Source organism: Pseudophryne corroboree, chromosome 1 (assembly GCF_028390025.1).
Source record: "Pseudophryne corroboree isolate aPseCor3 chromosome 1, aPseCor3.hap2, whole genome shotgun sequence".
NCBI lineage: Eukaryota > Metazoa > Chordata > Amphibia > Anura > Myobatrachidae > Pseudophryne > Pseudophryne corroboree.
Window position 1 is genome coordinate 799,177,944 of NC_086444.1, and position 17,119 is coordinate 799,195,062.

The 17,119-nt window shown below is 48.5% G+C and overlaps 1 protein-coding gene across 1 annotated transcript in view; it reads left to right on the top strand.

Annotated features, from left to right (window-relative positions):
- ENPEP (glutamyl aminopeptidase) overlaps positions 1 to 17,119 on the top strand; it is a 243,618-nt gene that overhangs the window by 139,139 nt on the left and 87,360 nt on the right. The window contains exon 7 of the mRNA XM_063918907.1: positions 3,339 to 3,473. Within this exon, the coding sequence (XP_063774977.1) occupies positions 3,339 to 3,473 (135 nt within the window). The remainder of the gene's footprint in view (positions 1 to 3,338; positions 3,474 to 17,119) is intronic.

A 17,119-nucleotide genomic window follows, 5' to 3' on the forward strand; every position in this document is an offset into this window, starting at 1 on the left:
AGATGCCGAGTAAGTCTGGAGCTACTCAGAAACTGCTACGAGGTGTGTAATCGCAATATTGCGAATACTTCGTTCGCAATTTTAAGATGCTAAGATTCACTCCCAGTAGGCGGCGGCTTAGCATGAGCAAATCTGCTAAAATCCGCTTGCGAGCGAACAACTCGGAATGACCCCCATTGTCCGGTTGTCCCTGTATAAAGGTGCAAATCGTTGTTTCTCTCTGACTGTTCTTCGACACAGGGATTGGCTGTTGTTCCCACCGACACAGTTGTCGGAGGGGGGTTTCAGAGTAGATACTGCCAGGTTAATGTTCGGGGTTTTTCCTGTGGAAAGAGGTCTGAGGATACATAGTTGGATCAGCTTTGCTGGGGGCACTTCATCAATATGTTCGGTTACTAAAACAGATGGGTGCGGCCTACGAGGCCTGTTTTGGTGAGCACGTCTACTGCCAGAGTGGCTTTCAAGGCGCCAGTTGAAATTGTGGTCCGCGTTTCACCTGCACATGCACCGGAATATAATCCTAAAGGCCAGGACATCACTCCTGTGGTGTCTGCTCGGTTCTCTCCTTCTAGAGGGATGAAGGTTCGGGGTCCAAGGTTAGATCCTGGTATCCGTGCATAACGATCTCCGAGGCTGGAGAGCAGGCCTTGCAAGGGACGTATTTCCAGAGGTTAAGGTTAAGTTGGAAAGCTTGTCTGCAATAAGCTTTCTTGATTTAAAAGATATTTTCGACAAACGTATTCTTCGTGTTCGACCCATGTTAGTTCTGCCAGACCACTTATCAGCAATGGCGTGAGTAAGCCGCTATGACGGAACAAGGAGCAAAGCGACAATGGCAGAAGATGCACAGTTTTGCCGTGGGGCAAAAAGTCTGGTAGTATTCGTTCCGGTGGTTGGCGTTGGAGAAATAGATTTCCTCTGCTGACGCGATCTCCATCCGGGGAAAAATTCAGTCATCGTCAAGAAGTTTTCACAGACGTGACAACTTTTGTGGAGGGTCGCAATTGGTCATGTTGGTGTCTCGCTTCAATGAGAGGCCTCAGGCAAGGGACACCCTCGTGACACTGTGGGTGTTTTTAGTCGGTCTATGTTGCCTCTCCTATTTCATTTTTTCGGAAGGGGATAAACGTAAGAAGAACATAGGTTCAGGTGATCCTCTCGGATCTGATTTAGCCAAGGAGGTTTTGCTATCCAGTTCATGATTTGCTCATGGGAGTTTCCTGCCCTCTTCCTTTACGTGAGGAACTGTTACAACTAGATCAGGGCGTGTATCAAGACTTACTGCGACTGCCTCTGACGGCATGGTGGTTGAATGCCATATCCTAAGCCGGAAGGATGTTCTCAGTGAAGCCGTTTCCTCAATGTTTCAGGCTAGGACAGAAGTAACGGCAAAGCCTTTCCGCCGTGGTTGGCGTATTTCTGTGTCTTGGTGTGAATCCAGGATGGTTCCTACGGAAGACTTTCTGCTAGGTCGTTCTTATCCATACTTACAAGCCATTGTGGATGCAGGCCTACAGTTAGGCTCCATTTCGGGGCAGTATGGCCTTATTATTTTCTAAAAAAAAAAAAATTCTCTCTTGGAAAGTGGTCATGCTATTGGCTTTGGCGTCCGTAAGGTGGGTGTCGGACGTGGTGGATTTGTCTCACAAGAGCCTTGTTTGATCTTCCAGGTAGACAGAGAGGACTTGTGAACTCGGATTGTAGTTCTACCAAAGGGTGGTTTCTGGGTTTCACAGAAAAGTCTATTTTTGATGCCGGTGGTTCCTTCGGCATTAGCTGATTCAAAGTCTTTCGGTGTTACCGGGGATTTGAATATTTAGGTTGCCAATTTGGCTCAGTTCGGAGAAATAGAGGCTCTGATTCTCCTGTATGCTCCCAACATGCTTGGGGCGACTGCAGTATGCTGTCTGTTATACGCTGAATCTGTGATACGATTTGGCATGTTGTTCGATGGTTGGATTGCCGTGACCGAAGTTGGTGGAAGCCCATTCTAATGGAAAGATGGGCTCTTCTTGGGCGGATGCCCGAGGAGTCTAGGCGGTTCAACTTTGCCGAGCGGATTATTGGTCGGGATCAAATGCTTTTGCTATGCTATACGAGTTTGATACCATGATTGTTGGGGACCTTTTTGTTTGCTCATTCGGTACTGCAGAGTCGTCCGCACTCTCCCGCCCGTTTTGGAGCTTTGGTATAAACCCCATGGTCCTTTTGGAGTCCCCAGCATCCTATAGGACATATAGGATTTTGGTACCTACCGGTAAATCCTTTTCTCTTAGTCCGTAGAGGATGCTGGGTGCCCGTCCCAGTGCGTACGGTGTCTGCAGTTAGTGTTTTTGGCTACACCCTGGTGGTGTGTCTTCTCTGTCAGGCGGTGGCTACCGTTTTTTTCATGCCATGGCATGCGGGGTCTTATTTTTGCTTATGTGGACACACGGTTTGTGTTGCATATTCTCTCAGCATATGGCTGTGTTTTGTTCATGCTGTGGGCTGGTATTCTACTGATTGCCACGTTCTACGGTGTGTTTGAGGTGTGAGCTGGTAGGACACTCACCGCGTTTATAACAATAAATTCTTTCCTCGAAATGTCCATCTCTCCTGGGCACAGTTTTCTAACTGAGGTCTGGAGGAGGGGCATAGAGGGAGGAGCCAGTTCACACCCAGTTTAAGTCTTTATAGTGTGCCCAGGCTCCTGCGGATCCGTCTATACCCCATGGTCCTTTTGGAGTCCCCAGCATCCTCTACGGACTAAGAGAAAAGGATTTACCGGTAGGTACCAAAATCCTATTTTTTACACTTCTCTCATGGCTAACACTTTCTCTTCCTTTAGACCACAGGTTCTCAAACTCGGGGGCAGATGTATTAACCTGGAGAAGGCGTAAGGAAGTGATAAACCAGTGATATGTGCAAGCTGATAAAGGCACCAGCCAATCAGCTCCAATATGTAAATTAACAGTTAGGATCTGATTGGCTGCTGCCTTTAGCACCTTGTAAATATCACTGGTTTATCACTTCCTTATACCATCTCCAGGTTAATACATCTCCCCCTCGGTCCTCAGGACCCCACACAGTGTGTATGTTTTGCAGGTATCCTCATAGAATCCCAAGTGAAATAATTATCACCACCTGTGGACCTTTTAAAATGTGTCAGTGAGTAATTAATACACCTGTGCTCCTGCTGGGTTACCTGCAAAACATGCACTGTGTGGGGTCCTGAGGACCAAGTTTGAGAACCTGTGCTTTAGACTATAATAATCTATGTTACTCATTTACTATGCTTGTCTCATTTATTAATATCCAAACAAAGGAAACTGGAATCATGAGAGCACTTCATTTTGCAGATTGACCGGATTATAATTGATGACCTGTTACCTGTAATGAGAGATGATGCGTTATTGTCCTCCCACCCGATCATTGTCAGCGTCTCAACCCCAGCAGAGATCACTTCCGTCTTTGATGCCATTTCATACAACAAGGTTAGATATAATTCATCTCAATAGAGTTTTATGTGTCTTTACAAACAAATGTTACCAGTAAAACCTACATTCCTACAGATCTATATTATAGTGGTTATCACAGAGGGGAGATGTATCAAACCTTGTAAGGAGGACAGGCGGAGAAATTACCCATAGTAACCATTTAGCTATCATTTTATAAAATATACTTGTGAAATTATATCTAGATGCTTATGGTTGCTAGGGGCAACTGCTCCACTTTAGAATCTTTCCCTTAGTTAGTTTGTATTATTATTATTATTATTATTATTATTATTATTTATTATTATTTTCTCTAGCATCCATAAGGGATATTGGCGAGACTTAGTATGATGGGGTTTAGACGGGGTCCAAAGGAGCCGGTGCACTTTAAATTTCTTCACTGGGTGTGCTGGCTCCTCCCCTCTATGCCCCCTCCCACAGGCAGTTTAGAAAAAAGTGCCCTCAGGAGAGGATGCACACTCTGCTAGCTCCAGAGAGTTTTCTTCAATTTCTTTTTAATGTTAGTTATTTTCGGTATGCTGTTTGGGAGTTAGGGCGGAGGGGGGGGGGGGGGGGGGGCGGTCTCGGTCACCGGCCTTGCGAGGTGCAGAGCCGCTTCCCCGCTGCAGGACCACCGTACTGAGGAGTTGTTGTTCAGCGGGGCACTGCGCCTTGGCTGTCACAGCCGCAGCATGCCGCACACCCCTAACACTGCCTGAAGGTGACATCTGTGGTGAGTGCAAACCTGGGGTCCCGCTAGGGTGGTCCCCCGGTTCAAAGTGCGGCTGAATGCAGGTGCGGCATATGGGACCCTCCTGGGGGTCCCGCTAGAGCCCCCCATGTAGACTAGCTAACAATCGCTTGAACTAGCACTTGTGTGATGTTTTTAAGCAAACAGGAGACAGTGCCAGTATAAATAATTACTGTAGATTCGGCGCCATTGGGGGGGGCGGACCTACCTCAGAGCGGGACCAGAGGCATTTTGGCGCCTTCCTCTGCTTAATGCAGCCACAGACAGCGCACACAAAGCGCTTCCTGCCTCACAAGACACACTGGAAAACTGGTACAGTGTTTAGCAAAGGGGGAGAGCCGCTAATGTACACTATCTGGGTCCTCTACAGGACAGAATTTATTAGTGTTTACTGTGATATAGTAAGGTGACAGCCTCACTGGGGCTGTGCAGCTTGGGGTGTGCTGGTTTACTTCTCTCTGTGTGTCTCCTCTCACAATCAGTAAGGGCAGGCTTGAAATATATTACTGTCTGGGTGTATATGTATGTTATTGTGCTTACTGTGAAACATGGGTAAACACAAGCTGTGCAGTGTATGCCACACCAGATTCTCTCCATTATCATCTGATTCTGTTTCATGTGAACAATGCAGCCGATCTTCACAAATCAGTGAAGGGGCTGGGGGAGAGTGTTCAGATCCCGCATGACTAGGCATAGGCGTAGGTATCGTAGGTGCAGGGAGTGCGGATGCTATGGGGCCCTGGCCACATCCAGGGCCCGGCCGTCCACTCCCCCTGCACCTGGATAATATGCTACCTACTAGCCACGCACTTACTACAGACCTGTGCCCCGTAGCTTCTCCTCTGTCAGCAGTGTGCTGCTGTAGGCACATCTGTTGTCAGTGTTACGGATGGCTCTGACTTCCCGTTCTCACTGATGCGGGGAGGAGCCATGGCATTGCTTAGTCTGGCTCCTCCCAGCATCAGTGTTTATGGAGAGACACGGAGCCAGACGGCCGGGACATTGACAGCAGATGTGCCTACAGCAGCACACTGCTGATAGAGGAGAAGCCGCGGGTCACAGGAGGTGAGTGCCCGCTGGCACAGTGTCCGGCGGTGGTGCTGGGGTGGGTTTGCGTGGAGCCTAATGCAGCAGGGCTGTGACCGGGAAGGGGGGTTGGGGGGGGGGGGTGAGTGCCCGCCCGCACAGTGTCCGGTGGTAGTGGTGGGGTGGGTTTGCGGGGAGCCTGATGCAGCAGGGCTGTGAGCGGAAAGGGAGGGGGGGGTGAGAAAAATTTGCTATGGGGCCCCATATGTCCTACCTACGCCCCTGTGACTAGGGTCTCTTAAAAAATATGATATCTGATATGTCATCCCAGCTTACTGCTAATGTTCAGAAAACTCAGCTACTACAACAGGCTGTTGCAGATTCCTCTCATGCAGGACCACAGAAGCGTGGTTTGCCTGCTCTACTATCTGACACAGATGAGGATATACTGGAGGATGGGGAGGACTTGGACCCCGTTAGTGGGGATCCCGATTCTGCTCAGGGTATTGAACCCTTAATTTTGGCTATACGGGACGTGTTAAAGCTCCCTCTAGAGGACACTGCGTCATAGCAGTCGTTTTTCTTTACACAAAACAAGCCTAATGTCACCTTTCCTGATTCTGCAGATTTAGATGACCTATTCAAGCTGACCTGGAAAAATCCAGACAAAAAATTCCAAGTGTCAAAAATGGTTTTGCACACTTTCCCATTTGCTCCTGAAGGTAGGACATTTTGGGAGGAACCCCCGGGGGTTGATGTATCAGCCTCTTGACTGTCCAAAAAGGCGGTGCTTCCTGCCCCGGGCTCCTTTACCATAAAGGATCCCGGGGATAGGAAATTAAAAGCTACACTCAAATCTATTTACTTGGCAGCAGGTGTATCGCAAAGGCCGGTCATTGCGGGTTGCTGGATGACCCATGCCATTCATTCATGGGCCACTCAAATTTGGGAGGGCCTCTCCGGGGTTATGCCCCTGGTCACTATGGTGACCCTCCTAAAGCATATTCAGGACACTACACGTGTCCTCTGTGGTTCGCTCAAGGAGATGGGGAACATTAATGCTAGGACTTCTGCCATGGCAGTGTCGGCACGCAGGGCCTTGTGATTGCGTCAGTGGATAGCGGACGCGGAATCCAAACGCAGTGTGGAATACCTCCCCTTTTCAGGGGAATGGCTCTTTGGGGATGAATTGGATACCTGGATTTCCAAAGTAACGGCTGGGAAATCCACGTTTCTCCCCTCTGGGGCCCCGCCGGTGAGACGCTCCTACCCGGGTCCGTCTGTACAGTCCTTTTGGTCTCTCAGATTTCGATCTAAAGCCAGAGGTGCCTCCAATGCGACTAGAGGCACCAGAGGTAAGTCAAGAAAACCTGCAAGCACTAGTTCTCAGGAACAGACCACCAGTTCTGCTTCCAATAAGGCCTCAGCATGACGGTGCCCACCCACCCCGAGGGGATATCGAAGTGGGAGCTCGACTGCGTCACTTCAGTTGTGTCTGGGAGGCTTCCTGCCAGGATACCTGGGTCAGGGATCTCGTTTCTCAAGGCTACAAGCTGGAGTTCAACAGTGCTCTTCCCCAACAATTTTTCAAATCAAGCTTACCAGCTTTGGAGGATATGCAGGTTATGTTACAAAAGGCCATCCTAAAGTTGGTCCAGTCCCACGTCATTGTTCCAGTACCAATACCGCAACGACGCAAGGGTTATTACTCCAACCTGTTTGTGGTAACGAAACCGGACGGTTCGGTAAGGCCCATTTTGAATCTAAAGTCCTTGAATCCTTACCTGAAGGTGTTCAAGTTCAAAATGGAATCCTTGCGAGCAGTGATTGCGGGCCTGGAAGAACAGGAATTCATGGTCTCCTTGGATATCAAGGACGCTTACCTCCATATTCCGATTTGGCCGCCTCATCAGGCGTACCTGAGGTTTGCCCTGCTGGAGAATCACTACCAATTCCAGGCACTGCCCTTTAGCCTGTCCACAGCTCCTAGGGTGTTCACAAAGGTAATGGCGGAGATGATGATGTTCCAGCTCCGGGTCCAGGGAGTCAATATTGTCCCTTACCTGGACGATCTTCTGATCAAAGCAAGATCCAGGGAGCTTTTGTTGCTCCATATCGACCGCACTATTCAACTTCTGTCACACCATGGGTGGATCCTCAACTTACAGAAGTACCACCTGGAGCCGACTCAGTGGCTCCTGTTCCTGGGGATGTTGCTGGATACTGTGGCCCAGAAGGTGTTCCTACCAAAGGACAAGGCGAGAACACTTCAGGAAACGGTCCGCATGGTACTCTGACCTACTCGAGTGTCCATCCATCTTTGCATAAGATTGTTGGGAAAGATGGTCGCCTCATACTGTCACGATCCGGGTATCTGGACGCCATTACTTACCCTTCAGATGCCTCCTAAGGCGGGCTCAGCGTTCCTGGACCGGATTCCGCTGTTCCTGAGTTTCCACATACAGAGTGGTCTTTTCATCAGCCGCGGCCTCCGCTGTGCCCGCGTGGTTAAATGTGCATCTATCAGCCTGGCGTCTCCTGTCTCCGGTGGCCGGCGCCGCCATTACTGTTTCCCAGACCACATGGATTACAAACCAAACTTCCCTCCAAGTGTCTGCATGGGCGCAGCCATCTTGGATTCTGTCATCTGATCATTTCCACCAATCTGCTGTCTGTGTTGTTGATTTGCATAATTGCCTAGCCAACCCCTTCCTTGCTGCAGGTATAAGTAAGCTGTACCTGAGCAAGGAAGACGTCAGTGCTTTGGTTGTCAAACCTAGTTCCTGTTTGTCTCTCTTCTATGATTGTCTTCCAGGTTCCAGCTCCTGTCTCAAGACTTCCACCATAGAGACCCGCACCAGCATTCCACCTGCGGTGTAGCCTGACTCTCCAATCCATTGTGGATTCATCTGTTTCCAGCTACAACACTACCTGCTTCCAGCCTCAGCTTCCAGCAGAGTACAGCTTCCCTTAAAGGGCCGGTGTCCTTTCTACACTTTACCACTCTCCACCGGAATTATTATTTCTCCGCTCTCAAGTTCTACATTTCAGTTCACATTTCATCGCTCCCAAAGTTCATTTATTATTTAACTGGTTCCAGCCAGTATCCACTCCGTGCTAACAACAGTCTGGTTCCAGCCAGTATCCACAGCAGCTGTTTTACCTTCAGCAACCCAGCTCTTCCTGGAACACCAGCTGGTATAATCCTGGGTTATCTCCATTGCTACAGCCGGGCCTGGTAAGGACTTTCCATCTAGAAGATCATAAGAACTATCTCACACTACCAGTGCCCTGTGGCTCCTGCCATGCTGTAGTACTCAGGAACTGTATTTATTCTTTGCTGACTTTTACGTTTTCTTTTATTGCTGCTGTGATGCGGAGTTGTCATAATAAACACCATTGACTTTTATCTAAGTTGTCGTGGTCACGCCTTCGGGCAGTTATTATTCATGTTACTTACATGTCCAGGGGTCTGATACAACCTCCCAGGTTCCGGTACATCTCAGCCCCTACAACTGAGGCTGCCTCCCGTCAGCTCAGGCCCTCAGTTGTGACAGTAAGCACTGACCTAATGAATCCAGCCGGAGACCAGGATCAAGCGGCCAGGCCGATGCAAGAACTGGCAGCCCGACTAGAACATCAGGAGGCTGCACAGGGCCACATCATCCGCTGTCTCCAGGATCTCTCTACTCGGCTGGATGGGATTCAGACAACTCTCCGTGGATCAGGCGCGTCTGGTGCGTCAACCACAGTGACTCCAGCTATAACCCCACCCACCTTACCCATTTCTGCTCCACGTCTTCATCTTCCAACGCCAGCAAAATTTGACGGATCTCCAAGATTCTGCAGGGGATTTCTCAACCAGTGTGAGATTCAGTTTGAGCTACAACCTGGCAATTTTCCCAGTGACCGTACAAAAATTGCCTACATTATTTCTCTTCTCAGTGGCTCAGCCCTTGATTGGGCATCACCGTTATGGGAGAGGTCCGACACCCTGCTATCTTCTTACACTGCATTTGTGTCAACATTCAGGCGCATCTTCGACGAGCCAGGCCGGGTAACTTCAGCTTCGTCTGAGATTCTCCGTTTACACCAGGAATCACGTACTGTAGGACAATATCTTATACAGTTCCAGATCCTGGCATCCGAACTGGCATGGAACGACGAGGCCCTGTATGCTGCATTCTGGCATGGTTTATCCGAGCGTATTAAAGATGAGTTAGCTACCAGAGACTTACCCTCCAAGTTAGATGAGCTAATCTCACTTTGTACGAAAGTTGACTTGCGTTTCAGAGAGAGAGCAACTGAGCGTGGAAGATCATCTGCTCCAAAATCTTCTACTCCTCCTCCTCGCCAACTGTCATCAACTACAGATGAACCCATGCAAATTGGCCGTTCCCGTTTAACTCCTGCTGAGCGCCGAAGACGTCTCTCCGAGTTTCTCTGTCTGTATTGTGCAGCTCCGTCTCACACCATTAATGCCTGTCCCAAACGTCCGGGAAACTCCAAATCCTAGCTCGCCAAGGAGAGGGCCGGCTAGGAGTAATGATCTCCTCTCCATCTCCTCAAGATTGTAACCTCCCAGTCTCGCTTCAAGTTGCTCAACGTTATCAGAACGTCATTGCCCTCCTGGATTCCGGAGCAGCTGGGAACTTTATTACTGAAGCCTATGTTAAACGGTGGTCCCTACCCACCGAGAGACTTCCTTCGTCCTTTTCCTTAACTGCTGTGGATGGCAGTAAAATTTTTGATACAGTTATTTCTCTAAGGACTCTACCAGTTCGTCTGAGAGTGGGAGTTCTTCATTCCGAACTTATTTCATTTTTAGTGATTCCAAGAGCCACACATCCTGTGGTCCTGGGCCTTCCATGGCTCCGTCTTCACAATCCTACAATTGATTGGACGACTACGCAAATCCTGGCATGGGGTTCCTCCTGTACTAAGACATGTTTGTTTAAAGTGTTGCCTGTCTGTTCTTCCTCCCCCAGGTCGTCTGATGTTCCACCTCCTCCATATCAAGATTTCACGGATGTGTTCAGTAAAGCTTCTGCTGATATCCTTCCTCCTCATAGAGAATGGGACTGCCCGATTGATCTCGTTCCAGGGAAGGTTCCACCTCGAGGCCGAACTTATCCGTTGTCTCTCCCCGAGACACATTCTATGGAGGAATACATTAAAGAGAACCTAGCAAAGGGGTTCATTCGACCTTCTTCTTCTCCAGCCGGCGCAGGCTTCTTTTTTGTAAAGAAGAAAGATGGTGGTCTGCGGCCGTGCATCGACTACAGAGGTTTGAACGACATTACCATCAAGAACCGCTATCCTTTACCCCTGATTACTGAGCTCTTTGACAGAGTTAGCGGAGCTACCATCTTTACAAAGCTGGACCTGAGAGGTGCATACAATCTCATCCGGATCCGTGAGGGTGACGAGTGGAAGACCGCATTTAACACCCGTGACGGACATTATGAGTACCTCGTCATGCCCTTCGGATTGAGCAATGCTCCAGCTGTCTTCCAGCATTTCGTCAATGAGATCTTCAGAGACATTCTATACCGTCATGTCGTGGTCTATCTAGATGATATCCTCATTTTTGCCAACGATTTAGAGGAACATCGTTTCTGGGTAAAGGAGGTTCTGTCCCGTCTCCGTGTCAATCATCTCTACTGCAAATTAGAGAAATGCGTCTTTGAAGTCAAGTCCATTCCGTTTCTAGGGTACATTGTGTCCGGTTCCGGACTAGAGATGGATCCTGAGAAACTACAAGCAATCCAGAATTGGCCGGTACCCTTAACCCTCAAAGGGGTCCAGAGGTTCTTAGGGTTCGCCAATTATTACCGAAAGTTTATACGAGACTTTTCCACCATTGTGGCGCCTATTACTGCTTTCACCAAGAAGGGTGCTAACCCGTCCAAGTGGTCTGAAGAAGCCATGCAAGCTTTTCATCTTTTAAAACAGAGGTTCATCTCTGCACCTGTCCTGAAACAGCCTGACATCGACTCTCCTTTCATCTTAGAGGTGGATGCCTCCTCCGTTGGAGTAGGAGCGGTGTTATCTCAGAGGGCTAAAGATGGTCATTTACATCCTTGCAGTTTCTTCTCACGGAAGTTCTCCCCAGCGGAGCGCAACTATGCCATTGGCGACCAGGAGTTGCTAGCCATCAAGCTCGCTCTAGAGGAGTGGAGATATCTGTTGGAGGGAGCTTCTCATTCAATCACCATCCTTACAGACCACAAGAACCTTCTATATCTAAAAGGCGCACAATGTCTCAACCCTCGTCAGGCCAGATGGGCACTTTTCTTTTCCAGGTTCGACTTTAAACTCCAGTTCTGTCCGGGCTCTCAGAATCGCAAGGCCGATGCCCTTTCCCGCTCATGGGAGCAAGAAAATGAGTCAGAGTCTTCAGACAAGCATCCTATTATAAATCCGTTGGCATTCTCCACGGTAGGGATGGACTCTACGCCCCCATCAGGGAAAAGTTTTGTGAAGCCGACACTAAGGAAGAAGCTCATGCATTGGGCCCATGCTTCCCGTTTTGCCGGACATACAGGTATCCAAAAAACCCTGGAGTTTATCTCTAGGTCCTATTGGTGGCCAACTCTGAAAAAGGACGTTTTGGAGTTTATTGCATCTTGCCCAAAGTGTGCTCAACATAAAGTATCCCGCCAGTCGCCTGCGGGGCAACTGGTTCCACTATCTGTTCCCCGTCGACCATGGACCCATTTGTCGATGGATTTTATTACAGATTTGCCCATGTGCAACAAGTTCAATACCATCTGGGTGGTAGTTGACCGGTTCACCAAGATGGCACACTTCATTCCTCTCACCGGTCTTCCGTCAGCTTCCAAGTTGGCTCAAGTATTCATACAAGAGATCTTCCGACTCCACGGTCTTCCAGAAGAAATTATCTCAGATCGAGGAGTTCAATTCACAGCCAAATTCTGGCGAAGTTTATGTCAAGTCCTCCAAGTCAAGTTAAAGTTTTCCACGGCTTACCATCCTCAGACCAATGGTCAAACTGAGAGGGTGAATCAGGACTTGGAGGCCTTCCTCCGCATCTATGTGTCCTCCTCTCAAGATGACTGGGTTCAATTACTTCCCTGGGCCGAGTTCTGTCATAACAACCAGTATCATTCTTCATCTTCTTCAACACCATTCTTCACCAACTTTGGATTCCACCCTAAAGTCCCTGAGTTCCAACCGCTTCCAGCAACTTCTGTTCCCGCAGTGGATATCACCTTGCATCAGTTTGCCAATATCTGGAAGAGCGTACGATCAGCTCTGCTCAAGGCATCGTTCAGGTACAAGAAGTTTGCGGATAAGAAGCGTCGAGCAGTTCCTGCTCTCAAGGTGGGTGATCGGGTATGGCTATCCACGAAGAATTTGAGGTTAAGAGTTCCCAGTATGAAGTTTGCACCTCGCTACATCGGTCCTTTCAAAATTGATCAAGTCATCAATCCTGTTGCTTACAGACTCCAGTTACCTCCCTTCTTAAAAATACCCAGGACATTCCATGTTTCCCTGTTGAAACCGCTAATCTTGAATCGGTTTCATTCCTCACTTCCACCAACTCCGAAAGTCCAAACTCAACGAGGCGTTGAGTATGAAGTGGCCAAGATCCTGGACTCACGTCACCGTTACGGTCAACTTCAGTATCTCATTGACTGGAAGGGCTATGGTCCTGAAGAACGCTCTTGGACCAATGCCTCTGACGTCCATGCTCCTGCCTTGGTCCGAAATTTCCACGCAAAGTTTCCTTTAAAGCCTAAGAAGTGTCCTGGGGCCACTCCTAAAGGGGGGGGTGCTGTCACGATCCGGGTATCTGGACGCCATTACTTACCCTTCAGATGCCTCCTAAGGCGGGCTCAGCGTTCCTGGACCGGATTCCGCTGTTCCTGAGTTTCCACATACAGAGTGGTCTTTTCATCAGCCGCGGCCTCCGCTGTGCCCGCGTGGTTAAATGTGCATCTATCAGCCTGGCGTCTCCTGTCTCCGGTGGCCGGCGCCGCCATTACTGTTTCCCAGACCACATGGATTACAAACCAAACTTCCCTCCAAGTGTCTGCATGGGCGCAGCCATCTTGGATTCTGTCATCTGATCATTTCCACCAATCTGCTGTCTGTGTTGTTGATTTGCATAATTGCCTAGCCAACCCCTTCCTTGCTGCAGGTATAAGTAAGCTGTACCTGAGCAAGGAAGACGTCAGTGCTTTGGTTGTCAAACCTAGTTCCTGTTTGTCTCTCTTCTATGATTGTCTTCCAGGTTCCAGCTCCTGTCTCAAGACTTCCACCATAGAGACCCGCACCAGCATTCCACCTGCGGTGTAGCCTGACTCTCCAATCCATTGTGGATTCATCTGTTTCCAGCTACAACACTACCTGCTTCCAGCCTCAGCTTCCAGCAGAGTACAGCTTCCCTTAAAGGGCCGGTGTCCTTTCTACACTTTACCACTCTCCACCGGAATTATTATTTCTCCGCTCTCAAGTTCTACATTTCAGTTCACATTTCATCGCTCCCAAAGTTCATTTATTATTTAACTGGTTCCAGCCAGTATCCACTCCGTGCTAACAACAGTCTGGTTCCAGCCAGTATCCACAGCAGCTGTTTTACCTTCAGCAACCCAGCTCTTCCTGGAACACCAGCTGGTATAATCCTGGGTTATCTCCATTGCTACAGCCGGGCCTGGTAAGGACTTTCCATCTAGAAGATCATAAGAACTATCTCACACTACCAGTGCCCTGTGGCTCCTGCCATGCTGTAGTACTCAGGAACTGTATTTATTCTTTGCTGACTTTTACGTTTTCTTTTATTGCTGCTGTGATGCGGAGTTGTCATAATAAACACCATTGACTTTTATCTAAGTTGTCGTGGTCACGCCTTCGGGCAGTTATTATTCATGTTACTTACATGTCCAGGGGTCTGATACAACCTCCCAGGTTCCGGTACATCTCAGCCCCTACAACTGAGGCTGCCTCCCGTCAGCTCAGGCCCTCAGTTGTGACACATACGAGGTGATTCAATATGGAAGGTTCCATTCCAGAACTCTTCAGCTGGATCTCCTGAGCAAATGGTCCGGATCACATCTTCATATGTACCGGATGATACAGGTGTGTCCTCAGGCCAGGATTTCCCTCCTGTGGTGGCTGCAGGCCTCCAATCTACTGGAGGGCCGGAGTTTTGGTATTTAGTATTGGTCCCTCCTCACGACGGATGCAAGTCTAAGAGGATGGGGAGCTGTTACCCAAGGGGTGCAGTTCCAGGGCAGGTGGTCAGCCGATGAAAGCCTCCTTCCAATCAACATTCTGGAACTTTGGGTGATCTACAATGCTCTGCTTTAGGCCTCTCCTCAAGGATCATGCGATCGAAGTACAGTCGGACAATGCCACAACAGTGGTGTACATCAATCAGCAAGGAGGGACAAAAAGCAGAGCCTGCATGCAAGAGGTGTCCAGGGTACTCCTCTGGGCAGAAAGAAATGCAAGAGCAATGTCCGAAATCTTCATTCCGGGAGTAGACAACTGGGAAGCGGACTTCCTGAGTCGTCACAATCTCCACCCGGGAGAGTGGGGTCTCCACCAGCAGGTGTTCCAGCAGATCAGCCACCAGGGGGCTGCCCACAGAAAGACATGAAGGCTTCTCGTCTCAACAAGAAGCTTCACTGGTATTACTCTCAAACCAGGGATCCTCAGGCGAGGGCAGTAGATGCACTGGCGCCTTTGCCTTACCGGCTGGTCTACCTGTTTCCTCAGATTCCGTTGCTCCCAAGGGTGCTCAAGCGCATCAGAAATCAGGGAGTCCAGGCAATTGATTGCACCGGATTGGCCTCGGAGGGTATGGTACTCGGATCTTCTGGACATGTCCGTCGAAGACCCTTGGCCTCTACCTCTAAGAAGAGATCTTCTTCAACAGGGACTGTTCGTCTACCCGGACTTACGGCGACTTCGTTTGATGGCATGGAGGTTGAGCGGCACATCCTAGCTCATAAGGGCCTTTCCAAAAAGGTAATTGCTACCATGGTTCAGGCCAGGAAACCTGTGACGTCAAAACACTATCATCATATCTCGAGGAGATATGTCTCTTGGTGCGAGGAACGCACATATCCGCCTGCTGAGTTCCACTTGGTGTACGTTTCCTGCAGGCTGATGTGAATAAGGGCTTACGTCTGGGTTCCATTAAGGTCCAGATTTCAGCTCTCTCCATTTTCTTCCAGAAGAAATTGACAGTGTTGCCAGAAGTTCAGACCTTCTTGTAAGGGGTACTCCACATACAACCTCCTTTTGTGCCGCTAATTTCTACAGTCCTCCTGGTTTGTACCTCTAAGGACGGTAGAAGACAAGTACCTCACGTTGAAGACTGTGATGTTACTGGCCCTGGCTTCTGCTTGCTGTAAACAGAAACAAAGACAAATCTGCTTCAAGCGCCTAAAATGATTAATAACTGGTTAAAACAACAATAAAGCGCTGCCAAAAAAGCACTGTGTATGTGCCTTTGGTAATCTATGCAAGAGAAAAAGAAAAAAATTGGCTGCGCTAACAGTGTTGTTAATATACCATAATTGTGGAGAGCTGACAACCGAAATATATGAAATATATTTATTAAAAGAATAACACACCAATAAAAACTGAAACACAATATATAGAGAAATTATAAAAATGTATATACTCTGAAAAAAACGTAAATATATTTGATAAACAGTGTCCACAAATTAAGATGGTTATACCAATATATGAAGTATTAAATCAGTGCAGATATAGATTTGTAACACTGTTTAAGAAATGTATCATTGCTATTGCATGCTTATTAAAATTGTATCGCTTCAGGAATTTATCTTGGTAACAAATCTTGCTACAAGTGCAGAGGCAACATACACACTGTAGCTAATAAACATAGAAGTCCCAGCAATAAGTGAAATAACAATTATTAGTGGTATATAATTGCCTCTCCTGGGGCTATGAACACCGAGCGTCCTCGGTGGAATCCACTATAGCCCACTATCTGATTGAACAAGGAGAGGAGGTGAGCTGAATTGCTCTGACAGAGGCTGCTAATATATATTTACCGGCGTCTTTATAATAGTTACCAATATATTCATATGGTCTCCCGAGGGCTGGAAGAAGTCCTTTAAATGCCCACTTGGATGAAAAAGTGTAATGTCCGGTATTTCCAGTCGAAGGTGCTGCTGATGGCCGCTGTTAATTGAGTGCGCCGTGCAACAGCGCTGGCCAGGGCCGCCGTTAATTACAAGGAGAATCCTCTAATGGATGTGAGCGCCGTGTCGTAGCGCTGGCCGTAGCCGCCCTTAATTGCAAGGGTAATCCTCTGTTGGCTGAAAGGCGCCGTGCAATGGCGCTGGCTGGAGCCGCCGTTTATTACAGAAGTTCCACCGATGTAATGGCAGCCGCTGGAGATGGAGAAAAGGCGCTATGCAGTAGCGTTAGCCGGAGCAGCCTCTGTTGATAGAGGGAATCTTCTATAGAATAACGGGGAGCGTCCCCGTAAGTGAGCGATACCAATAGGTTAGATTCAGTTATCGGTGATCAGAGTATAGGGGAGGAGCCTAACACGTTTCGTCACGATTCACGTGACTTTATCAAAGGATTTCTCCTTGTAATTAACGGCGGCCCTGGCCAGCGCTATTGCACGGCGCACTCAATTAACAGCGGCCATCAGCAGCACCTTCGACTGGAAATACCGGACATTACACTTTTTCATCCAAGTGGGCATTTAAAGGACTTCTTCCAGCCCTCGGGAGACCATATGAATATATTGGTAACTATTATAAAGACGCCGGTAAATATATATTAGCAGCCTCTGTCAGAGCAATTCAGCTCACCTCCTCTCCTTGTTCAATCAGATAGTGGGCTATAGTGG